General features: G+C 37.0%; 1 protein-coding gene across 5 annotated transcripts in view; it reads left to right on the top strand.

The window, feature by feature from the left end:
- Window positions 1-26,612, top strand: part of SPOCK3 (SPARC (osteonectin), cwcv and kazal like domains proteoglycan 3) — a 117,282-nt gene that overhangs the window by 68,164 nt on the left and 22,506 nt on the right. For 4 of the 5 annotated variants that reach the window (XM_040971422.1, XM_040971423.1, XM_040971425.1 and 1 more), the window contains 2 exons: window positions 6,217-6,340; window positions 14,176-14,290. In XM_040971422.1, the coding sequence (XP_040827356.1) occupies window positions 6,217-6,340; window positions 14,176-14,290 (239 nt within the window). The remainder of the gene's footprint in view (window positions 1-6,216; window positions 6,341-14,175; window positions 14,291-26,612) is intronic. The other variant, XM_040971426.1, reaches the window with a different exon arrangement.

Raw genomic sequence — 26,612 nt, forward strand, 5'->3', positions numbered from 1 at the left:
GTTCTTTCATAGAACACGTGGCGAGTCTTGGCATAGATGGATGTAATAAAAAGGGTGATGAAATTGGAGCAGTAAGAGTCATGGCCATGAGGCAAAAGGAATGTTGGTAGCCATGAGGTGCTGGGAGGACATGGGTAGATTATTGCCTGGAACCCTCAGAAAGAGTACACCCTCATGGAGATTTTGGTATCAGTACTTTTTCCTCTGTAGCTGTGAGAGATTAACCGTCAGTTGTTTAAGCCTCCGACTGCTTGATAACTTATTGTGGCAAACATTGGGCACTAATACAGTCCCCAACCAGAGCCATTCTATTTCTGGAAGCATGACGTAAGAAAAGCAAAATCACAAATCAGACTGGCTAAATGCACAGTCAGAATATTTAATATGATTCAGGAGGACACAGTGATTAACTCCAAGTGATGCATAATCCTATGCTGTGATTAAAATGACATCATTAACTTCCCAGCTGTTGTTGCTTATCTGTGGAGGAGAGTCCTGTTGGATGTTAGCAACATTTTTAGGCTGCACAGTTTGGTCTGTGCTCTCTCAGGCTTTGGAGATAGCAGAAAGAGAAGTGAGGAAAGGATGGCTGTTCCTTCCTTGTTTGTCTCCTCAAAGTTCACTTGATGTTAAAGGATTCAGAATCAGGGCAGTATAATGATCATTTGGGTTAAATGGGAAAGGGCAGAAAACCCTTATGGTAGAATTTCTAAGCAATGCAGAAATGTGTAAGTTGATGTTATAAAATATAGAACTAGCATCAACCTACAGGTTGTCGAGATAGGCTGTGGCTTTTCATTATCAAAAGCATTGGACAACATCACCCTAAGTAGCACTTGATTTTTGTTGTTGTTGTGTTGTTTATTTTTGTTTTCTCTGCAGGTAACTTACGAATTCCATGAAATCCTATGACTCTGTTCTAGGGTACCTGCAGATTATAAAATATTTGTGACCACAATGGATGATATATTCATGAGGAAATCAACATAAATATAATCCATAAAGATGCATAAGCTTCCGAAGGTTAAATAATAGAAAATTAATGGGAGAACCAATGATAAGATTTTATCAATTCTTTGCTCAATTCCTAGAACATAAGAGGTAGCTGTAAATATAGATAACAATGAAATGATAACAAATGAAAGCAGTAGAACTCTTCCCAAAAGGCCTCTCTGATAATGTTTTAGATATAATACAGGTACTTGGGTTCTGTTTCTTAGAAAATGTTTCTGTATCTCATGCATATCTGACTGTACCCATCTATAATGAAAATTAGTTAGGCATGTTTGAAAATGCGTACTTTTGGATGGAAGCAAGTATTTATGGTAGAGACAAAAACAGTACGGCTTAGAAATGCAGGATTTCCTTTCATTGAGCTGATTAGGGCTTCAGAAATGAGATGGAAGTTGGGAAGAGTGGACAGGTCCTTAGCCCGTTAAGGTCACTCTATCACATGTCAGAATGCCTGTGTCTGATTCTAGGCTTCAGCTCCCACTAACACCCTGCCTGTGCAGTTCCTGTGGAGCAACGGTCACGTGCCAAGTAACTGAATCTCTTCCCTTCCATAGGAAACCCTAGCTGGAGTTGCTGCTCCTGTCTGTCCTTGAGCTTGATGAATGTAACAAAGGATAGGAACACTTAGCCTGCCTTTGTGTGCAAAATAATCTTTAGGTTTATTTTGGTGCAGAGAATTTTTGAAACCTGTGATTAATTTTTTCATAGCTTCTCCTTTTGGTGATCTCATGTACTGTTGGAACTTTGTAGTTCTATATGCAGTTCTGTATCAGTTCATGGGTCTCACTGAAACAAAGCAGCTGCCTCCTGCCCCTTTCTCATTTTAGTAGCTTCCAGTTTCCAACGAAGCCTTAAGCAAGAAGTCCTGTCTTCCTGCCTTGAATGTAGGGTGGCCATAATGACTGTTTTCTAAATAAAGTATAATATTGCCATGTTAAACATGCCTGCTAGGGCTGCCAGGCCTATTTTGTGGATAGCAGCTAAAGCATTTATTGTTTTGTTTACAAAAAAAAAAAAAAGTAAAGCTCAAGCTGTTTAGAATCAAGATGTATTTTGACATATAAAATCTATTTAAGTATTCAAGCAGAATATTGTCTCAAGACTTTTGAGGAAATGTTGTACTATGAGTCATTCTCTCTTATGTAGACTCTTTTCCCTTTTTAACTTACACATCTGTCACTGTTTTAAAAATGAGAATACATTTTTCCAAGTATGGAGTCTCTTTGATCTTCAAGAAACACAGGTGTTTTGGAATGTAAATTTTGGTTCATACTCTGCTCAGTGGTTATACTGTGAAGTTAGTCGAGGTTAAAATAATAACAGAGTTAACTTTTGGAAGTTTACTTTGCTTCTGAGCAATAATCATCTGAAAAACCCAAGACATTTTCAAATAATGTTAAATATGGGGAGCAGGGGTCTGCTGTTGTAGTGCTGTATGTTAATAACCACATGAAATGCGAGCCCTACATATGAGCATCGGCAAAATAACTGAAAGAGAAAGCAGAAAGATCTTCCATTCTGTGGTTCACTCCCCAAATGGCCACAACAGCCAAGGCTGTCCAAGGCTGAAGCCGGGAGCTTGGAACTCCATCCAGGTCTCTCCTATGGAGTAACAAAATACTTCTGGTCATCTCCCAGAAGCAGAGGGGCAGGACTAGAATCAGTCCTCTCATGGGATGATGGCATCACAAGCCATAAGCAGAGGCTGGAAAGAGGTCATAACTGGCACCCGTATGGGATCCCAACACCACAAGGAGTAGGATTAGCTTGCTGAACCATTGTGCCAGCCCTAAGGTTTTGTTTTTCTTTGTCTCTCTCTCTCTCCTTTATAGTAATTTTATAATTTTTTTTCCTTTTTTTTTAACAGAAGATTTTTTTTTTTGGTTAGGAGAGCAATTTCTAAATGCACACAGTGTTGCAGTCATCTTAAATTTGTATTTGATTAATATGAGCAAATTGTGTTACTTTATTTGATAATAATTCAAATAAATAACAGCGTGGTAATGTCCTGTGGAATTTTTAAAGTGAGACCTGATCAATAAAAACAAAGGATCCCTTTTGCTTTAAGGATATTCAGAATAATATGTCCAATAACAAGCTTCCCAGATCTAGTTCATATCTGGTCTTCTCCCAGTGGCCGTTGCCATTCTGATAACCTGGAGTAGACTGTCTTGCCCACCTTGGCCTGTGCAGTGACTGCCACAACCCTTCTCTTTTTGAAGCTCTTTGTTCTCCAGTGTGCCTGAAAACCAAACAACGCAGGATGCATTCCATTTACAAGCAATCATGGATGCTTGCATGTTCCATCAGCACACAAGCACTACACTACATCCTGGATAACTTTCGATTCCACCTTCATCTAGTCTGTTCAGGGTGTCTAAACTCTGAAGGACCAAGCTTCTGTCGCAGCATTCCTAACTTGAAATTTAGCAGTCTGAGTCCTTTGATATCATTTGGTAAAAGGGTGTGAAAAGTATCTTCCAATATGCTCATAAACGATCAGATATCTGAGAATATGCATATCTACAACTGCATTCTTTTGGAAAGGTAAGGCACTTTCTGTTGTGAGAGGCACAAAATATGCCACCTGAAGGTGTGCAGCTTGTACCACTGCAACTGGATGCCTGCTGCCTAAGCCTTGGCTGACTACTGTTGGAATGCACCCATTGTTCAGTACATGAAGGCCAAGGTTAATACAGGTTATTGACAAATGTGTGGTGTTCTCCTTTATTATTTTGGTTTCACATGTAAAACGCTTATTTTTCTGATTATGGATGTTTTTCCTTTTGATTGAATAGTACACATATGTTACATCTGCATTTGTATCCCGAGTAAATTGTATAACTATTTCAAATTTGTAGCATTTTTAATTAAAACAATTTTAAGAGTTATTTATCTTTATTGTAAAGTTGAATTTACAGAGAGGAGAGACAAAAAGATCTTCCATCTGCTGGTTCACTGCCCAAGTGGCTGCAACATCCAGAGCTGAGCCTATCTGAAGCCAGGAGCCAGCAGCTTCTTCTGAGTCTTCTAAACAGGTGCAGGATCCCAAAATGTTGGGTCATCTTCCACTGCTTTTCCAGGCCTCAAGCAGGAAGGTGGATGGGAATTGGAGTAGCTGGGACATGAACCAGTGCCCATATGGGATCCCAGTGTGTTCAAGGCCAGGACTTCAGGCATTGGTCCACCACACTAGACCCTTAATTGATTTTTAGTTTGTTGATTTCGTTTGTTAGATACATTTCTCAAAAAAAATTTCCTTAAAGCTTTTTATTTTCCTTTTATGTGAGGGGGAAAAAAAAGGAAAGGACAGGAAAATATCCTCTATCCATTTGGTTTTGTCTTCCTTAGGAGACTGAACTAGGTAGACGCTATTAGCCAGGAATCCCATTTCGGTGTTCCAGGTGGAGGTAGGGAACCAGCCAGGTTAGCTTTCTGTCCTTGCTCTGAGGATCCGCATTGACAGGTGGCTGTTGACCAGTGGGCAGCCAGGACTTGGTCTCAGCTATGTGGAAATGGCAGTGCACATTCTGGATGGATTCTCAGCCACTCGCTGAATGTCTACCCCCAAAGCTGCAATCTCATCTTTCTGCAAAAGATGAAATACATGTGAATTATATCTGAGATGATTTAAGCATACATAAAACCTAAACATTTAGAAGTTCAGATTTCAAATCAAGACCTAAACTTTCTAAACCATTTGAGAAATGTACAGTCTATTCTTTAAAGATCACTTATGATGAGAGAGTGTTGAATATTTTCTTTTGGATTCTATGATAAGTGTGTAATTGACTATTCTGCATGTGTCACTACATATGCAGAAATAAATAATATTTATTTAAACATGAATTCAGGTTCATCTAAAGTCCCATAACCTTAAGTAAATATTCAGTTTGATTAGGAAATGATGTGGTTTACAGTCACCTCGTGGTCAAAATAATGATAGAAATGTACAAAGTATTGTAACATTGATAATTGTATTTCATGTCAGCACATTCTGGTCTCGATCAAAATTAAACAAAAATACCATTATATGGATGTATTTTAGCAATATGAATGTATTTATTTACTGTACAAATTAACATCAAAGGGAATATTTAAACATTTACGTCTCACTATCTATATTCATAAGCACCTTTTAATTCCACTAGTTTTGATTGCAAGAATTCCTTTTAAGATCCCATAATGTAGTCATTAAATTTGCTTATTTGAGAGGCAGGCAGACAAAGGGGAAGGGTGAGCAAGAGAGGATGGGGAAGAGATTCCCATGCCTTGCATGCTTCCTCGTCCTTGCAATTGTACTTGGGTATGTTACTCAGGAAAAATATCAAAAGCTAAAAGAAAACAAACATTTTTCAGTGTATGCTTTCTTTTTTTCATTCACAGGTATCAAGTTTTGGTCTCCATAAACAAGTTTAGTGAATGTGTACTGGTTTTCTAGGTCACTTGTAATATTCAATGTTTGCATTTAGTTTTTTGGTTTCATCCTCTTTAAGCTTTTTCTATCCTCTATCTACATTGTTGACATGAATCAGCAAAGAAATGGAGCAGCTTAATCAAATGGGGAATCATCCTTCTAAGTGTAGGTAGTAACAGAAAAAAAAAGTATTTTTCCAAATCACTCTAGGTCATGGCATAATGGATTTGAGATACTTTTGTATGATACAGGGTGGTTTACTGCCATAAAACCTAAGTCGGCCCTGTACATACTGGTATGTGTGGCAACAATTGTATTCCTTTATTATTGTTTCCTCTCTTAAGTGAGTGGTTATTCCTTTTCAGCTCTCAGGAAGTACATGTCTGCTTATTGATTCTTTTTTTTTAGAGAATGCAAGGGAAACATTTAAGGAGTTCCAGATGTGTGAGTGAATTCTTCATATCTGAACGAAAAAGCCCAATTCTGTTTTTGGGTTATAAACACAGAGCTCACACCTATCATTTAAAGCCAAGACTCCATGTGGAAAATATAATGGCAGCATATGTGTGACAAGAAAAAGGGGTGCGGAAGGCATTCTTCTGGTTTGGTTAGATATGAGCTTTCATATATGAACCAAAAGCTCCTCATGGATCGATAAGTGAACAGCAGCATGTGGCTTAACCTGCAGCAGCTAGAATGACAGCAAGAATAGGAATGATGCTACTCTAAATGTGATTTCTTTAAAAAATGGAATGCAGTACAGTGCTTGTTTTATACCCTAACAGTATGAAGGAAGCAGGAGGAGGCCACAAGCCGTGGAGGGGCTCCATGTCGTCCACCTGCAAGCAGTGTCCTGTGGTGTACACCAGCCCAGTCTGTGGCTCGGACGGCCACACCTACTCATCACAGGTGAGTCATGTTGTAGGAAATAGGGAATTTACACTTACTAGGGAGGGTTGGAACCAGTGTCCCAGTGGTCATCTGAACAATTTATTGAACTTTTAAAATGTTGCATATAATCTCACTGGTTTGGACTATCATTCAGTAAAACTTTGTGCTATATCACAATTTGTGAGTTTGAGTAGTCTAGGAGTGCTCTCAATTATGCAGCAGCAAAGGCAACTTTCGCTTTGTTGCTATGATGAGAGGCTAGAGAGGGTGTCATTCTGGACATTTATTAACCATTATCATCATCATAAAATCTATTATGATTCATCACCATGGATACACTTGAAATATCATGTTTTGTCTCCTAAACTAACTCATTTAAGCCTCCCCCAAATCATTTTACCATTTGACAAGTATCACTTTTAATTGACCTTGCAACCAGATCTAATATCATCTCTTTTTCATTGCATTTCATCTCCCATGTGTGTTATTCTGCTTCACTATTTTCTGGCCTATATTAAAATGTTAAGTTTTGGTAAAATGTTCCCTACATAAAACAAGAATAAGTTTTCTTTGTTCATGGAACAAAGGAATATAAACTCCCAATTTTTAGTTGAAGCCCTTATGGCTCATTCACATATTTAGATTTTAAAGTAGTTATTTTAGAACTGTAATACTTCATGTAATACAATATTGCCAGTTGAGTCTTATCTAATAATTAAACATGCTAAAATTTTCACGAGGAATGTTAGAACACGTGGATTAGATGCTATATATGAAGTATACCTCAATTTATATATGATTTTGCTTACAATAAGTTGATTCCAAATGTTTATGGTTTTCCCATCATTCTGGTTTTGTAGATAGCTGGTTATGAATCATACACAGTCCAAGTAAATATTTCTCCACAACTTCCATTTTCGTTTTATAACTGCAGGTCTTAGAAGAGCACTACGACAGTCAAAACAGATTAATTAGATCTACTTGCGTAGATCTGCGTAGGTACGCAATACGTGGGTGCCAGGTACTGTGTGCTCGATGGAGCCTCTGTGTCTATTTGCTGAAGCTGTAAAGCGGAATTATGGCAGGGGGAGGAGAAAGTATATTATAGTCTCTCAATATTAGTACATTTACTGTGGTTCAAGACCTCAGCTTTTCAAGTTTACAAAATTCAGATTGTAGGCATGAGTGAGCATGAGCTGATGTGCTGTGATCCAATCCAGTGTCTTAATGATGTCAGAATCATTTCAAGTATTAGTGAAGGATACAGATCGCAGGATTCTAACTGGTAGTAGAAAAAGCTGTAGTGGAAGCAATTTGCCATCATAATTTTACTTGATGAATGTTAATTCATCCACAAGGTGTGTCAGTGACATGGTGGAGTTTTTCCTGTTAATCAGCCCATATTAACTCATGTCTTTACCTGTATGATAAAGGTGCCCATCAAAGATAGTGATAAGTTTGTGTCCATATTACCATTAAAACCAGCAAGTACCAACAGTTACATATCAAATACTTGCTTTGTGCTCTTTTTAGAATGGCCTACAAGATAAATAGCCCTTCTTTTCCAAATAAGTTTCACGAAACACTAAAATACAGTCAGAAATGATTTCAACATGTGCGTGTCTGCCTATGAGGTGTACTTCTGTAATTTTAAGTTACTTTTGCTTAGGAAATGTACTTGATCTATTGGCAGCCAAGATGAAGCAGTGTGATTGTAAAAAGTTTAATCCGTGTATAGCTCCACTTCCATGGCGATCCCTAGTTCTCCTAAATTTGTCACAATATGAAGTATAGCTTACACATCATGTGGCCTTAAAACAAACCTTTGAAGTAGTCCATAGTTGAACTACTGTTTTAATGTTACGTGTAAAAGTTTCAGTTTCATCAGATATTTACTTTCACAGATTCAAATGGAGATTGGTCTTTGGCAATTGGAGATTATGCTCATTCCCATTGAGTCTAATTATCTTTGTGACTCTCCCACTTGTAATGTCCCATTCTAATTTTTAAAATCTACTCTGAAATTCATGATATTGAACTGCCTCAGGGTGCTTCATAGAAGTTATGAAAAAGATGGAGTTAGAAGGCAAGTTTCTTGTTAGGGACTAGGCCAGCTGTGCCCCACACCTGTCAGTGGTTTTGGTTCTCACCTCCACTTCTCGTTGCAGCTTCCTCTCCTCCAGGACCCTGGGAGACAGAAGTGCTGTTAGAGTAGCTGGCTTCCTGCCACCCATGCTGGCAGACCCAGTTGAGTTCCTGTGTCTCAGTCCACCCAGCTTTTTGCAGATTTTTGAGGAGTGAATCAGTGCATGGGAAATCTCTCTCTTTGGTTGATTAGCTCTCTGTCCTCTGCCTCTCAAAGAAATAAATATTTCTTATCAAAATATCACTTATCTTGGAGTGAAAAATTAACATATCCATATATAAGCTTTCCATGTTTTGATCATTCTTATTTTTTCATAATTCATTTTCATGAATTTTAAGATCTCTTGTATAGCAATGGAAACTATGTAAAGCTATTTATGTGCTTACATTTCTCTGATAATTTTTTAACTATTTTGGTTTGACATTCAATTAACAACCTCTCTCTCTCTATATATATATGTATATATATATATATTTTTTTTTTTTTTCTTCCTGTGACAGAAGTAGTTGAATTTAGAAGTGAATTAAGAACAAAAGCCTCAAAGGCAGGCACTGTCTTTTGGAAAGGTCATTTCATTATTTTCCCAACATGTTCACTTATTATGAGATGATAGTACAAGTGGGTCAAAGGGTCACACACTTGTTTTTCCTGGCTGTTGATTTGTCAATAAAGTATGAAACTATGCTGAGGTGATTAGGACAACTTTTGGGACATGTTAGACATTCAGATGTTGATAATACTAGACTCAAAAAACCAAGCTCAGTGTAGTTGTGAAGACTGTATCTAAAATTATTAATCTCTGATCTGTGAAAGGCTAAAATCCAGACATTGAGGCAATATACTATATGAAAGGTAGAAATCCAGTATGTTCTCCAGGCCTATTTTATTTGAATTTCTGATTCCCCATACTGATGCAAAGTTCTTTTTACAATACTGTCAACGTATTTCCTGCAACTTCTGGCTGGGATGCTTGATGGCCATTCATTATCTCTGCTCAGTTTATGAAGCTGAAAATGCTAAATGATATTTTGATCACCCAACTCATTAGTAGATGAGGTCATTATGGACTGTCTTGGGTTCAGAAGCTTGGCAATGGGGCATGAACGAGGTTTCTCAGAAATTATCTGAAGAAAAATTTTGTCAAATGACTGAACGAGGATATAGTACAATTTTGAAACTATACCTTGTACAATAAAACCAGTTTTATTGTGTTCAGACTCTGATCTAGTCAGCATTGGAAGTCTTTTTTAATATTCCTTATTTTTTGGTAGGAAACATGATTGACTCTTTGCAGAAGACTACTTCATTATTCTTTGAGGCAGAACCAATGTTTTCTGAATTCTTTCAAATTCAGCAATACAAGGAAATCATAACATAAGCTTGTACAAGGTTTTTTGAAAAGCAATCATTTCTGAAATTGACACATAAGATGAAGATCTGTGTTTTTTTTACTTCAGGCAAAGATGATTTTGATGGCATTGTCAAGCTTCAGAAGAAGTAGGAATTGTTCTCCAGTGGACTGGCTGTGTTATGTCATGGGTGTAGTTGTCACTTTCTCCTGTAAATTGTGTATTGCATGGACTGAGAAGTCAACAAGTCACACAAATATTTAGAACTGAGAAGTCCATGCTATAAATACCCTGAGGACAATAATGGGTGATTTGGAACACTTTTCTATCATATTTAGGTATGCAATGTTTGGCAATTGGACTGAACAAGGGGGAATGCCTTAAAAAAAAGATAATTGTAAAGCACATGGGTATTGAGGGAAGGCAAGTAGACAGCTGACTCATTGGCTGCTGGAGTTCCCAACTCCAAATGCAGAACAGCTGCTTCCCTTGGTTTGGGATGGAGCCAGAACATCTGCATCCCAAAAGCTACCAGGGTGATGTTCCATGTTACAGTTAAGAACCACTGTGGCATCACATCCAGTCAGTGCCACTCAGTTCTGAAGCAAGAGCTGTATTTACACTGAGATGTGTATAAGTGCATACTTCTCCATCTTTCATACATATGTTTATGTGTATGTACAGGTCTCCAATAGGTTCATGGGAATGCTTATTATGAAGGAACAATTTCAACTGTATTAGGTTTTTTTGAAATATGTTTGCCCTAAATGACCTTATATTTTACCATCACTTTTGATAAACTTCTCGAGGAACCATCATGTTTATAAAATGTTTATAAATTTGTCATAAAATTGGAAAAACTGATTTTTCCTGCAACTTACATTTCAACACTCTACTCTGTCATGTATTTTTTCATAATTGAGGTCTGTTACTAAAAGTGTGTCATGTATATATTGTGAGATAGATGGTTTCTGACACTAAATCTTTAGAGTTTGATTTGTTGTATTAAAATTGAACATTTAGTTGTTTTGTTGATCATTTTGAGCTAACATTCCTTTATGTTAAAAATATTGAATTGCCTTTTCATTTAGACTTTAGTTTGGCTTTTGGCTTAAATCAGCCAGTTTATACCAGATGTACAACCTTTGCATATTTTTGTGATCATTTACTGGAATACATTCTTAGCAAATCACTGAAGTTGAAAGAAATGATTGTGAGTGATTTTTATCATAAAAATTTCAGATTACCAGAAACTCAGTAGGGCATCTGGCTACCAGTTCCCGGGTGTCCCTGTGTTCTGTGTGAAAACCAACCATATTTTGGAGATGTTTCAGTTGTCAGAAGAGCGTACCTCACTCACTGTTGTGGCTTCCAACACCCCCTCTGTAACTCTGCCTTTCAGATAAATGAAATAAAATTTTAAAACATCATTCTGCAGTTAAATTTGCATGATATTCAGGGTATTAGATAATTCAGAGTGCATTTATCGTGTCTGCATCTACATCGTTTGAAATTTTTGATAATTATAAACTAATGAAAATACCCTTTATGTGATACTGTAATCCTTTATAAATATTCCCGCTTTGTGATAATTAAGTAATATGAACAGTATTAGCTGGAAATGTAATCAGCAGGTGTAGCTAGAAAAATTAGAAAGTAGAATTTTAATGTCTAGGTGAAATTCTTGCTAAGATTCTTTTTCTAAATAAATTCTTAAGTAAATAACATAATTTTGAATATAGTCAGCTAAGTTCTGTGCGACTGTGTACACAGGGGATTTTATTCAGCTGATTCTGATGCTCTTTACAGAAATGCAAAGAGGAATAAAACATTTAGTAGAATCATTTTGATGGAAAAATGTTTCATCTATAAAGTAGCTTTTGCAAAGCTGTAATTTAATCAAATCATGCAAATCTTAAAATCAGATTTCATTACAATCACAGTATGCCAAAGAAAACTAGCTGAGGTGGGACAATTTTTATGAAAATTTAATGAAATATCCCAAAAATTCTGTTGTTTTATTAGTGGTTAGTAATATAAAACATGATTCACCAACCTTTGAATGTACCAAAATTATGACTCCCATTATACTGCATGAATAGTTCTTGAACATTTGTTAATTTTAACTTTTAGACAGACCTTTGTATTTTTTATAATAAAAATCACTTGAAACTACATTTAAAATATAGATAAGTGTGTCATAAAACATCTTTGCAGGAAACTAGTGCATTTCCAAACAGTGACATGCAATGCTGTTTACATTAATAATGACTGTTGGTTTATCTATGTCTGGCACTTGTAACTGTTCTTGAACTTCTTTAAATTATACCATGAATCACAATTTTTTATGACTGTATTTAGGATTCTGAAATCTTATGTTAGCACATGTTGCAGTGAAGAATATTGAATTTGATCTCATAAATTTTTATATAGCTTACTGGCTTTCAGTAAAGCATTCATAATTGCCAAACCACTTACTTCTGCAACTGATTAGATATTGGACATGTTTAGTTATGTTTAAGATTCAGTGTGAGTTTGAATGCCAAAATCATTTTTCCATTTAGAGAAATGTTCAGTAACATTGAGTTTTTCCTTTAAAAGAGCCACTGCAAGCCTATTCAACATGTTTCATTTTTAATTATTTCTTGCAGGGATAGTTAAAAATTTTGCTTGTCCACTAAAGAGTTATTGGACAAGGAAAGATGAAATGTTATAGAGACTCAAATAATGTGATTAGCTGTTGGGTGCATTGGGTATGTCTTGGTTTCAGCTGAAGCTGAATTCAGTTAGTCACTGATGCGTTTGTCGATTGGAGCCAGAATGTCTGCCCTATTTAATTTTAAAATAATTTGCTGTGAGTAAATTATGGAAGTAGCCACTAAAGAAATCATATTACTTCTGAATTAGCAGATCTATTTCTTTTAGAGTAGGAAGATAATTATTGCTTTTTAAAATATGAAACAGGTTCTCATTTTTTAAAGTCATGTCAAATATGCAGTTGGAAAATGTTGCCCTCAGAATGAATTGAAGATACTCAGGCTTAAAATTCTACAGTCATATTTACAAAGAAAATCACCCTGCACCCAGAACAAATGAATTTAAAAATAGACATAAACTTCTATGATTATATTTTTGTTTTAATTTCCTTCACTTTCTCCTGACCTATGTGGAGGAGCCAGTTCATGTGACAGCTACTCCTTCTTCACTTATTCTAAAGGACAAGCGGGACCGAGAACGGTTGGGAAGGGAACGGTGAATCCACTTAGGAAAGGATGATCCTGAGAATCAGAGGCAGGAGGAACTCTGCTCCTCATCCCTCTCCCTTTTCTCTAACATGTATATTACAATCATAAATGAACAATTGTCACTGAATTATTTATTTTCCTATACACAAGCAACTACGAGAGATTCATGCTGCACTATAATTTTAGTGAAAAAAATGTGACTATCACTACCCCTTGTTCAAACAGTCTTGTACTATGATTGCACGCTTGTGAAGATGTGAAGAGAGGTCAGTTAAGAAGGCATTTGTGTGCCACGATGGAAAAGGCATCAAAAATATATGAAAAGTATAAATATAGCATAAATGAATATTACTTATCCGTGGAAAGGTTTTATGTATGTGTTTTATTTGTTTTATATATAAATGTGGGTGAGGTACATGTCCTTTTATGAAACCACAAATAAACATATAAGGAATATTAATTCACAAGTCTGTATTTCATAATGGCTCGGACCATTGATGATGGACAAGTCAGTAGATAACCACTCATGTGTAGTTTCTGTTTCCAAAACTTAGAGCCCTGAAAGACAGATAGGGTAAGTAGCTACAAACAAAAAACAAAAACAAACAAAACAACTTCCAGCCCTGGAAGATAGACAGGGCATGCTGGGTAAGCAGTACTAACCAGGAATGTTTAGACTGGAGGGCTCAAGAGCGGTACAAGGTGTGTGTGTACAAGTAGAGTTAAAAGATAAGTTATTTAGTTGCAGAAAAAAAAGGAGAAAGAAAAACCATACATTTTTATAGTATGAATTCTGTATAGATAATTCTGAAGATCCCTTGTATAGCCAGTATGTCAACCTTTTGTCGATTTGATCTAAAGATTTGTATTCAGTTCATACAACAGAACAGACACTAGAAATAATTACTGAGACTATCAAAGCTTACCAGATATCTCCCCCAAATGACACCGAGGGTGACTGAATCCCCATGTGTTCTAATGCAGGAACGTGTAAAATGTCACATTAGGTCTGGGGATACATTATCCAGCAGAAAGAATTTCAAATTATAAGGGTACAACTACTTCGGATACTGATATGACAGATGTATTTGAATGACTCCTTTTTCTCTACAGTGCAAGCTGGAATACCAGGCATGTGTGTCTGGGAAACAGATGTCCATCAGCTGTGAAGGACGTTGCCCGTGTCCTTCAGATACATCCAGAAGTGCCAGCAGAGGTGTTAAGAGAGGCAAGTGATCACACTTTATAAAAATATAGAGGCTCTACATTTGCAAAAAAAAAAAAATAATACGTTTCTAAGTTAAGATTGACATTCAGCAGGCAACAAAGTTTGCATTTACACATGTACTGAACTGTAATTATATTGTCGGAGAAATTTCCCCCCTTAGCCAGAATTTTGGCAGGAAATAATTTTTCAAATAAATTTGTATGTATTTTGGTAATAACACTTAGGTGCCTCCTCCCTGTGGGTTCACGATATGTGAAGTCAAAAACAATACAATTTGGAAATGTTTCCAAATGTGTATTTCAGAAATTCATTTCATTTTGGAGAAAGGACTGATTGGTATTTAAGTACTGAATAATGAAGTAATTGGATTAAATGTGATCTAAATAAATGATATGCTATATCTTATGGAATAATTTCATAAGTTAAATTTTTCTAGTTGTATGGTATCATCATTTTTTGTTTCATTGCCGTAATATCTGGTACAATAATGAAATTCATTTAAGATACATATTTTATAATCTGTTTATTGGTATTTACATAGCATTATTTTTGTAGTGAGATGTTGTTTGGCCTTTTCAAAGTCTCCATGGCTGTATTTCTGTCCTCAGTTTTAGTTAAAGAAGGAGGTGTAGAAAATAGGTGTGGCTGTCAACAAAACCTTGTTTGCCAGGCACCATATTGCAGCCGATTTTCAGAGGATGTGGCCAGGAGTATCCTGAGATTCCTCAGTGTGAGCATGAGGTAGAAATAAATAATTTTCTGCATATTTTATAAACGCATCTGAAACATAATTCTAAATCTTAGAAAGGACTTGCAGAACCAATTATTCTGGGTGCTGGATATGTACGTATTTTGCAATCGGTAATTCAAACTCTAGGAATCTTCCCAGATTGTATCTAAAACTGCCTCCACCAAGGTGTTCTGTGATCACAGCAAACCTTACAACAGCCACAGATCAAAAGTAATTCATTTGAATATTTGCTTGACAAGTAGGATTCAGAATATTATTTTCGTTGAAATTTTCATTCTATTTCAGTTTTGATTTTTCTTATAATTATGGGTTGCATCCTGTTGTTACAGTCTTACATGTCTAAACTCATCTCTTAACCTTTTCACTTTTAATTGCTATCAATGTTAATGTTTCTAACATCTTTCCAACATGCAAATAAACACACAAGCACCACACACATACACACACCTAGATCATCCTAAATTTCGAATTTGAATGGAGACAGCTGTTGAGAGGGAGGATAAGCCATAAACTATTTTATGAAGTAAATCTGAATGAGAATCAAAAAATGCAACCCTGCAGGCATGAGCATATTGGATAATGGCACCTATTCCATTTGTGCTGGAATGCCAGACCCTTGTAAAGACAACACTCCAAATTGTTCAGTGCCAAAGATGAAGCGTCCGATTTTATTCTGTAGAGTCAGGAGCATTAGGACAGCCTTGAACAGCGAGCTGCCATTTTCAAAACACTTCCTAAGTCTGACTTTGTTATTGTGCCACCGTGGTGACTGTGTGGAATAGAGGTAAAGACACACATTTAGAAAATTATTTCATAATTTCAGAAATAAGAAATAAGTGGTGGAAGTTATTTACAACTGAGATAAAATTCAGAAGGCTTCCAGTACAGTTTGATGTGATGGACGAGACTGTGGAATACCCCAAAGGCAATTCTAAGGTTATCAAACTGGGAGATACAGAATGCTAAAACAAAAACTGTCTAACCTTAGCTTACAAGTTGTAGTTGCTTCTATGTTGCAAGCTCGAATTTTCTTATGTCATGAGGATCTCTAACTGAAAATAGTTTACTTTATGCCTTATGCTCTAAGGGTTAGGTTAGATGCTCAGTCACACAACACTGCTAGCCTGCAGATGAGACTGGCTTGTTCGTAGCTGTGAACAATGGTGTGATTTGACTGTTCGGTGCAGTTTCTATACAATTTGCTCATTATTGCTGTGAGAGGTAACACAGTTATTGGTTAAGAATGTAGATTTTACTATCCTGGTTTTCTCTGCTGAGCTGTGAGATCGTTGGCAACATATTTATGTCGCAGCTTCTTCATCGGGGAAATCTAAATTATATAAATCATGAAGGTCTATGCTGTATAGCTACATTTCCTCAAATTAAAACATCTTTGTCCATTTATTTCATTTCAATTGATTATGTCTATAATGCTTGTGAATTCTAGTACATCATAGATTTTTCATACATTTAGTGTCATTTGCAATTTTGATTTTATGCTTTTTAAAATTTATATTGAACCACCAAAAGGCTGGAGATGTTTCAGCTTTGTCTACAGTCAATAGTACTTATTTATTTGGAGGAATTATCTATGCATTGAAAATTTGAAATAGCTCAGCAATTGAATTCCGTGTCCTGGAAGTCATTACTTTCTATGGTAACACCTGCATATTCTTCCGTCTCTGTGCACCTTACTACGCATGCACACGTGCGCACACACACAAGCACAGACGTGGTCTCTGCATTGCTTCATAATTGAGTGATGGTACTTTGGTTTCTAAAACGTGGATGTGTATTTTATGGTTTGAAATGGATGTGACATACTGTGTGATTGAAAAGATTTAGAGCTATTCAGGATCTTCAGGAAGAATATAGTGACTTTGGCTGTAACATTGAGCACAGTGGGATGTGCAGCAGGTGCAGCTAGAGGAAGGGTTGTGAAATGAGAGATTATTCCAGAGCAAAACAGACAACAATGTAGGCCGTTTTTCTATTGCAACAGAAGACATTCCTATCTTAGACTAATTATTATGTTTTAAATAGATGCAGGAACCATGCATTTAAGTATCTAGCACTCTGTGCTATTATCACATGTTAAACTCCAAATCTGATTGCTTCAATCTAAAGTAACCTAAGATCTTATTATCTGCCGGTCACTTTTTTCTTCCATTTTTTTCATATTGAACCCCTTGGGACTCTTTCAAGGAACTAAGTTATTTCATCATTGCATAAGTATACATTGATTTTATTTATTTAGGGGAACTTGTACTTAGTAAAAGTTTAAATATGCCTTTTCTCCAAGGGTCAAATTATTTTATTATCTAATTTCATATCATGGTATTTTTGACTATCATCAATGCAATGGAATGAATTTTAGTAAAAGGAGTAGGAGTGGATTAATAATTTTTTCAGAACATATACTTGTCTTAGAAAATTAATATTCATAAATGATGCATTCTTATGTAAATTTAATTTACTAAATTTATAGAAAAAATAAATTCAATCCAAGTTTTGGGTTATTATTCAAAAGTTTTACCCACTGAAGTATTTACTCTTGAGTTAGTATGTGTTCAAAAGCAGACAATAACCCATCAAAAAGCCATTTTAAAGGTGGAGATTGTTAAAGCTCTTCTGAAGAACTAATTTTTTGTTGTGACAAAAATGATTGAATTAAAATATTACATTCATGTCCCAGTGGCCCCACTTCCAATCCAACTCCCTGCTTGTGGCCTGGGAAAGCAGAAGGAGATGGGCCAAAGTCTTGCAATCCTGCACCCACCTGGGAGACCCAGAAGAGGCTCTGGGCTTCTGGCTTTGGTTCAGCCCTGACCATTGTGGCTGCTTGGGGAGTGAATCAGCAGATTGAAGATCTTCCTCTCTGTACAGCCAACTTTCCAATAAAAAATAAATAGATAAGTAAATAACTCTTAAAAATGATTACTAAGCATTAAGAAGGATTTGAAATCATGCTGCTTCCTGCAACCATGGCATTGTTCCAGTCTTTAGAGTGTGGCTTCTACCCTGACCACGTGTCATGTCCTCATTATATATTCATTGTATACACATTATATACCCTTGCTATAAAGAATCACATTATATTTTTAAAGAAAATTGAGTTCAAGCCAAGAGTTATGTATGCATTTCAAAGATACAGTGATAATCATTTGGATTTGTTTGCCTAAAATCTAAAAATATTTTGCCTTACATCAAGTACAGTCTTGGCTTCTGATAATATATAAATTTCTGGAGCCAAATTTCATAAAAATTACGTAATAAACATTCTGAAATGCCAACTAGGAATAATGTATCATTTAGTTTTCTCTTTAAATGTTATGTTTGGACTTTTTCTAATAGCATTTTTCATGTTTCCTGTGTGAGCCAGGAAGATATTCATGGTAGCAATAGAGGATCTTTTTTATGTTACTAATTAATCTCTCTTGTGTATTTCCTTCTAAAGTATGCAAGTCCCTGGGCCAGGTTTCCACTTTTTGGCAACAGTACTGCCGTTACTATTATCTTTACAGAATTACTAGCATCAGTTTAATGCAAAACCATTTCTAATAAAGATATTACCAGAAACCAAAATTTGTTTCAGCATTTTAGTATGCCAAGACATTTCAGAAACTTCCTGGGAAAGTGGTGTTTATTATGGGGACTCTTTCGGTTCTTACTTCCAGCTCTGACTGGTGGAAGTACATTAGGCTCCTGGTGAGGCATGTGTGAAGGGAGGATATTCTCATTCTTCAGTGAAGCCTTCATCTTACGTTGTGTCTTATTAAGAATGTTGCTTTTTAAAGACCTCCCCCTCTTCATACATAAGGCAGTTGTTGCTGTTTTATCCTTTCCTGACCCACTTTTCCTTCTAATTTAAGGACCCCAGGCTGTTTCATTTACACGTTATTTGATTTGCCTCATCAAATACAAGGTTGGATGATTTGGGGCTGGTGTGATAGCTCAGTTGGCTAATTCTTGTCTGAAGCACTGACATCCCATGTGGGCACCAATTCAGGAATCCAGAGAAACAAACAGATTTGTTTCTACTTGTTTCTGCTGTGCATCAGTGTCGGCTTTGGTAGGTACACACCAGGTGCTGTGTCTCCACCGATTGTCCTACGCCTAGGTTCATTGTGATATTTGATGCTGTCAGTGATTTCTCAGTTTCTTTTTTTTAAAGATTTATTTATTTTATTGGAAAGTCAGATATACAGAGAGGAGGAGGGACAGAGAGGAAGATCTTCCGTGCAATGATTAACTCCCCAAGTGAGCACAACAGCTCTACATAAAAATACTATAGAGGTCTTAGTGTTGTCAATTTCTTGAAACCAGTAACAGCACTGCACAGAAGAGTTAGCTGATGGTTTAGTTTGTACCTCTATCGAGTAAGGGCGGGTAAAGACTGAATCCTGCCATTACACTGAGATGACCTTTCGCTTCCTCCTTTTAGACTTCAGATGATGCAATTTGGTCTATGTTTAACTTGGATTGCTTTAACTCAGAAGACCAAAATAGTACCAATTTGCATTTTGGAAAATTAACATCACTGCCCTTGTAACTGTTCCTGCTGAATCTGCAAGATGAAGCCCTAACCTGGTGCCTCCCAGGTGTTCCTCAACAGTCAGTGGAATCAGATTAAGAGCTCTGCTCCAGCAGTGTGGGAGCAGTTTTGTAACTTCCTAAGTAATAAATGAAAACACAAACTCTCTACAAATTGAGTATTAACTTCTCTGCATGCCCTTCTGAGTTTATTTTGAAAATAATAGACTCAGTTCTCATAAGTAAATTTTGTTTTATTAAAGCTGTTATGCAAGGACATCATAGTATCAAGATAAGTGTAAATAAGTGTAAGCAAGATAGTGTAAATATTTCATATAATTTGGGATCAGGCCTATTTTATTTGCTAAAGGGAAATCCTGGTTTCAATTAGTATGAAAATTTTGCACTTAGAATTTAGACTTTTTTTTTTTTTTTTGCTTTAGCTGGCGCTGACTGAGGCTGAAGCTGGAACGTGAAAACAATCCAGCTCTCCCACATGAGTGGCTGAACCCATCCCCTTTAACTACTGCATCTGCCTCTCAGGGGTTGTGTTAACAAAAAGTGGAGTGTTGTAGTGTGTCAGGACCAGCGTTGTGGAGCAGCAGCTTAAGCTGCCACCCAAACAGGAGACCCAAATTGAGCTCCTGGCTGCTGGCTTCAGTTTTCTGTCCAGTCTTGGGGCAGCAGGTGGATGACCAGTCACACCCTCACTCCTCATCCTGTTAGATGAAGAATTGGAGAGGGAGCAGGAGAGTGAGATCTTTCATCTGGTGATTCACTCCTCCAGGTGACTGTGACGGGTGGGGCCAGACCAGGCCAATGCAAGAATTCAGGAGCTTCATTTGGATTTCCCAGACACAAGAGGTATAGGGCCCCAAGCATTGGAGCTGACACATCAGCAGGTCACAGGATTGGAAAAAGATCAACTGGGACATTATGGGATGCCAGCTCTGCAGGCAGAGGCCTTTTCCTTTGCATCATGCCATTGTGCTGGCCTAGCTGTCACATCATTCTTGAATTGTTCTATGCCTTGCAGTTTGGGAAGAAAAATAACAAGTATTTGAGGAAGCGTCCTAGAATTACCTAGAGTTGTCAATGTAGGCTATGGTAAATCTTTAGCTCAGCCATTGTTCTTTATTAGATGTAAACAACTTGAGAGCAGAAGAATCAAAAGTAAAACTTAGAATAAAATGTCACTGTGTTAAGGTTGATACAGAGTTGACAAAACACACTTTTTTAAGGTAACTCAAAGTTTCAAAAATGAAATAGCATTCTTTGCAGGAATATTTATATTGTATCAAAAGACCTCTCTGGCAATAAATTAAAAAGTCTACAAAGGATAAGCAATGTTTAAAATCCACAAAAGCAGAGCCTACAGAAGCTGAAATATAGGACAGCACTCAAGGTAACTAACAAATTATTTAAGAAATAGTTTGACAAAAGGAGAACATTGATAATTGGAAGTTCCACATTGATAATTGAAAAATGAAGGCATAGATTCACGTAAACTATTCTCTCTTGGTCCTTTCTGAATAGTTTAAGATACAACATTAAAAAATTATTTCAGCTTCAAAATAAATACATAATGCTGTTGTGTTTGCTTTGATTGCTTCTGTTTATATACTGTTCTTGAAATTTCCTGTTTGTGGTGGCAAAACCATCAAATTAACTGAATTCCAAAGCGAAATGGGCACTTCCAGTGAAGGCAGGCCACCTGAGAAGCAGCTCTGTGTTTAGGAGTCGGGAGATTGTAACGCATTAGCACAGCTGAAGCAGTAGACAACGGGTCACTTTGAGACACTTGAGATCTCCTTCCTAAGGGTGTTTGCCTTCCCTGCTGAGTTCTTCCCCTAGTCTTTCCTTGGTGCTCAGGATTAAGATCTGGGATGGGGCAAAAATTAAGGAGGCCCATGAGTGGCACAAAGAAGAAGAGGGCCAATGAACTCCCTGATTAAAGACACGGGGAAGGTCTATGTAATTCTGGGACAGAGACTGGAAACCATCCTCTCCCTAGATTGTGTTTTATTTGTAGAGATTCAACAGAGGCAAAATCTGTATATGAGAAAAGATGGGGGATTTTGGAACAGGGGAACAAGCAGAAGTCCACTACTTGTGTGAGAGAGCAGGTGTTATTCCCGTACCCAGTAGTAGCCACAGGTCTGACATGGAGTTGACTACCACTGGGAGAAGAAGCAAGAATGCTGAGAAGGAAGCACAAGATGGAAATGACACCATAACTAATTTAGTTAATTCCAAAGGCACGGATGAGGACTAGATGGAGCAAATGAAACACAAATAACAATAGGATCATTCTGACCTACTATATTAGTGGTGACAATAAAGAGCAATCAATTCTAAATGTGTGTATGTCTCACAACAGATGTTTAATAAATACAAAGGCAACACTGGTAAAACTTGGAAGAAAATGACAGATATGCTATTATACTCAGAGACTTTACCATTAGTCTCTCGGTAATCAATAGAGTAAGTAGTCAGAAAATCAGTAAGTTTATAGAAGACTCAGATAACTCTATTAACCAACTTGACATAATTGCTATTTACTGAACTCGTCACCTTCAATAGCACAAAAGATTCTTTTCAAGTGTATGTAGAACATTCACCCAGTAACCCATATGTTGGACCATTAAGCAAACATCAACAGAACTGAAATTGTATCATACCTGTTACCAGAGCAAAGTAAAATTAAATTAGAAAGCAAAGGCAGAATGATTTCAAAATTGAATGCAGAAGAAAGTGAAAATTAATTAAAGTGAAGGGTGATCTCATAAAAGATTAATGGGTTGGACAGGTCTCTGTCCATATGAATCATGAAAATAGCATAAAAGGCACACATGGCCGAAATCACTCTATAGAGAACACGAATGTGTGGTAGACAAGTCATGTGAATGAATTTGTAACTTTAATGGAATGGAGAAAGAATTGTAAACCCATACTACCAAAACTTACTCAAAAAGAAATTTGCACTTGAAAAAGCTTCATAGCCCTTTTACACATATTTAAGAAAGTCTAATTTATAACTAAAAGTTGTCCCATAAAGAAAACTCCTGACTTAGAGGGCATCACTGGGAATCGAAGCAGTTGAGGAATCCTGCATGAAGCCTGCTGGGTAACGGAAAAGGTGAGGCTGACGCTGACTTCCTGCAGGAGGTGAAGGTTTTCTTGATCCAATTACTGTATTAAAAGTATGAAACATCAGTGTGTAATATAAAAAGAATTTTGGGGGCTGGCATTCTGGTGTATCAGATCAAGCCACATTGGTACCCCACATCCGAGTGGTGCTCAGGTTCTGACGTCTCAGTGTCGAATTCAGCTTCCTGTCAATGAGCCTGGAAATGCTGCAGAAGATGGTCTGAGCATATGGGCCACTGACACCCAGCTTGAGAACCAGATGGGGCTCCTGGCACCTGTCTAGCCTGACACATCCTCCCCACCACCCTTGAGGCTGTTTGGAGAGTGAGCCAGGAAATGCAACACTCACTCTGCTCTTTTTTTATCTATGTTTCCCTTCCTCCCCACCACTGCCTTCCAAATAATAAGTGTTTTTTTAAAAAATACTTAATAAATGAAAATATGAAATGAATTTTAATGAATCATAGTACTCAATATTGCTAAAATGACATTTCTGCATAAATTCTTTATTACATTCTACACAGTAAAAAACATTTTAAATTCCTAAAACTGTTATTGCATTTAGTTGTTTGTTTATTTTCAGTACAAGTTGACAGGCTCTAAGATGCAAATGAAGTACATAGCATTTAGGATAGCTGAAATAATTTTGAAAAATAAGAAATGAAGTGAAATTCACACTACCAGATTTCAAGATTACATTTAGATTCCTTTAGAAACTTTGACTGCTTCAAAACATCAGGCCAATCTTGATTTTAAATTACTTATCAGTTTTCTCCACAACTGGAAAATGGCCTAATAGACATTGTTAATAACAGTTTTTCTCAGTTATTGCTCTACACCAGGAGCGCTACAATGCCCTCAGAACACTCTTCTTCACGTTGGGGTTGCTAAGGAGTCATCAGGTAGATGCCCGTCCCCCATATGCGGGTGCTGGTGAAGTTTCACAATAGCGAGTGTCTTCTGCTTCTCCCACTGCAGACACAGGAGGAAAAAACGTTGAAACCAGTGTCCCACACACTTTCCTGCACACCTGGACCCTCCCTACCCTAATCAGAGACTCACATGGCCATGCATTCCTTTCAACTATGTAAACGGTATTAAATTTTTAAAAAATGAATAAAAAGAATGGAGAAAAATAATAAAATAAACTATGAAACTATAACTCCAAAGCAGCCAAGTATTAAACAGAAGAATTTCTTGTACATAGGGTCCCGCTAAATTTATTTTACAAATGACAAAATAACTTGGTCATTTAAAAAAATAAATAAAATAATAGTTTCCATTGTGTTACTTCAGAGAATTGCAGTATGGGATTATTCTTTTAAAAGCTGTATTTATTTGAAAGTCAGAATTAGGGAGAAACAGGAGAGAATTCTCATTTTTCTTCCTGTCCTGCTGCCTACAAAAGGGTGGCCTGAATCCGGTCTCTGCCAGAAGGACTCTTATCAGGGTCTCCCACATGGATACGGGATCCTTGACACACATGGGACATCTTCAGCTGCCTTCCCAAGGGCATTGAAGGGAGCCAAACTGGAAGGCAAATAGTCAGGACTGGAATTCCCACTCCTCTCTGGAATACTGGCTAAGCCTGCTGTGCCAGGAAATTTTCCCCTGGGGTTGTGAACATTTTAAAATCCACGTGGTTGCCAAACTGAAGTTCTCAAAAATGCTTATTTCAAGGGACAGGAGAATAATAACTGTTAAGTTTTGTTTGTTTAAACCGATTTTCTAGCTGTAAATTCCAGAATTAGCAAGGAGGGACAAAGGGACAATTAAAGCAGTCCATTTGACCTAAATATATTCGTATGAAAATTGTAGTCTTATTTATGAATGCAAATGGGGTGGTAGCAAACAGACACATCCTCTGCCCTCTGGCTAGCTTTGAGTGCCACTATACTTCTTTACAACGACGGTTTTTTGAATCATCTTGTAACCCTCAACAGTATAAACTTACTGAAAAATGTCAGAAATAAACACTTTCACTGGATTTCCAGTATTTCAGATCCAAGTAGTGTTTAACCGAGAAGCATGATATCATCAGCAATACCAAGAGAAGTATTTCTTTTCAGAATGGTTCTGACCACTCTGATGACCCTGCTCCTGTGGAATCCCAGCCATTAAGAACAAGTTGAGTGGACTGACAAGCAATCGTTAATGGAAGAACTTTCTTCATTCAAAGACACCACATACAATTCCTGCAACGAGAGCTGCTTTGTAGGCATAGTATTGTTTCAGTGTGATAAAATGAAAAATCTACCAATACAAGTGCTTATTTTGCACTTCTGCCATGCAGAATAATCACTTTCCCACCACTACAATGTCAAGGAGAAAGCTTTTTATCCTGAAAATATGATTAAGTCCTGTGATAAAAATAATCCCTGTGTCTTGGGAGATAAGTAATATGATACTATTATAGCGCTCCCGGTGTAGAGCAATAACTGAGAAAAATTGTTGCCCACATAATATGATAAGCAACACTAGCATCTAATCCCTATGTGTTGCTGATAATAAATATTTTTCCTCTAGAAATGTTGGGACAAAATTGAATAAATCCAGGCTAAATTGTGTTTAGAAAATCATGTCATTTTTCTAATTGAATACAAAGGAAACACTGAAAATCCTGGTATATAAACATTTATTGTCATTTGGAGAAATTATAGATGATGTCTCGGAACCTACAAATTATGACTCATCTTTGTATTGTGAACTCACAAAAATTAAGTTACACGTAACTTAAGTTCTACAATATTTAGAATGTGTGGGAGAATGAAATTGTTGGAAATACAGCCAATAATTTTGGGAAAACTGAAGACTTTTTTTCTGATGTAAGAGCCTGATACTTGTATGGGTTCTGCCATTGTTTTCCCTAGTTACCGGCCTAGGCCTCCTCTCCCCTGTGACAGTACTAAGTGGCAACTGAGCATAGTTTTCTGTTATATATAGAATATTGTTTTTTATCATAACCACAGTAGAACTTGCTGTGCTAGGAAATTGGAGAATCCAAGGGCACAGAATGATAAAGACATCTATTAATATATACTGTTTAATTCTGTTAAGTGTCATCATGTCTGCCACTCTGGGTGCTTATCACGTAGTTGTTCCCAATGACTGTACACAGCTTTCATCAAGCAAACAGCAATTCTCTAATTCCCTTTTGCCATTTCCCTTTCAACACCTAGAAATCATCTTACAAAGCACTTATATAGTCAATGTCTTGTCAAAGATTATGTCTTATGGAAACCTTCACTTATAATTAATCCTAATAAGTTGAATTACTAGTTCCTTATCAACAGATGAGTTAAGAAGGTCTCAGGGACCCAACTGCAAGAGATTGGTAACCAGTGCATGCGCTGTGATCTCTCATGAAGCCATGAAGATTCATCCATAGAGGTAACACCACAATACTGGTCTCTACTTGGGGTCTTCCTCCAAACACCACCGTGGGTTGGGATTTTAAATCTCAGTGTCTGAAATCAGTCATTGAATTGCAAAACATTAGAGTTCAGTTTGGTGACACCGTTGGTCAGACTTCACCAGCAATGCCTGCATCCCAATTCTATCTCTCCTGCTCCACTGCCAATCTCGCTTCCTTCTGGCACTCCTGGGAATACTTGCATCCCTGCCATCCACATGTGAACTCAGCTGGAGTTCCTGGAGTTTTGGTCAGGTCCAGCACTGACCAGTGTGGCCCTTTGGTGAGTGAATCAGCAGATGCAAGATCTCTTTGTTTCTCTCCCCCGTTTTTGTTACTCTGTCAGATGAATTTATCTTTACAAAGTATATTTCAATACTTTAGCACTTGAGGAACATGTTCAAACCATGATCAAACCACAACAAACCCTCACCCAGGGCTGGATGACAGGTCAGATATAGCTCAATCTGATACAC

The sequence above is a fragment of the Ochotona curzoniae genome, unplaced genomic scaffold, assembly GCF_017591425.1.
Source record: "Ochotona curzoniae isolate NIBS_2020 unplaced genomic scaffold, NIBS_Ocur_1.0 contig_21, whole genome shotgun sequence".
Classification (NCBI taxonomy): domain Eukaryota; kingdom Metazoa; phylum Chordata; class Mammalia; order Lagomorpha; family Ochotonidae; genus Ochotona; species Ochotona curzoniae.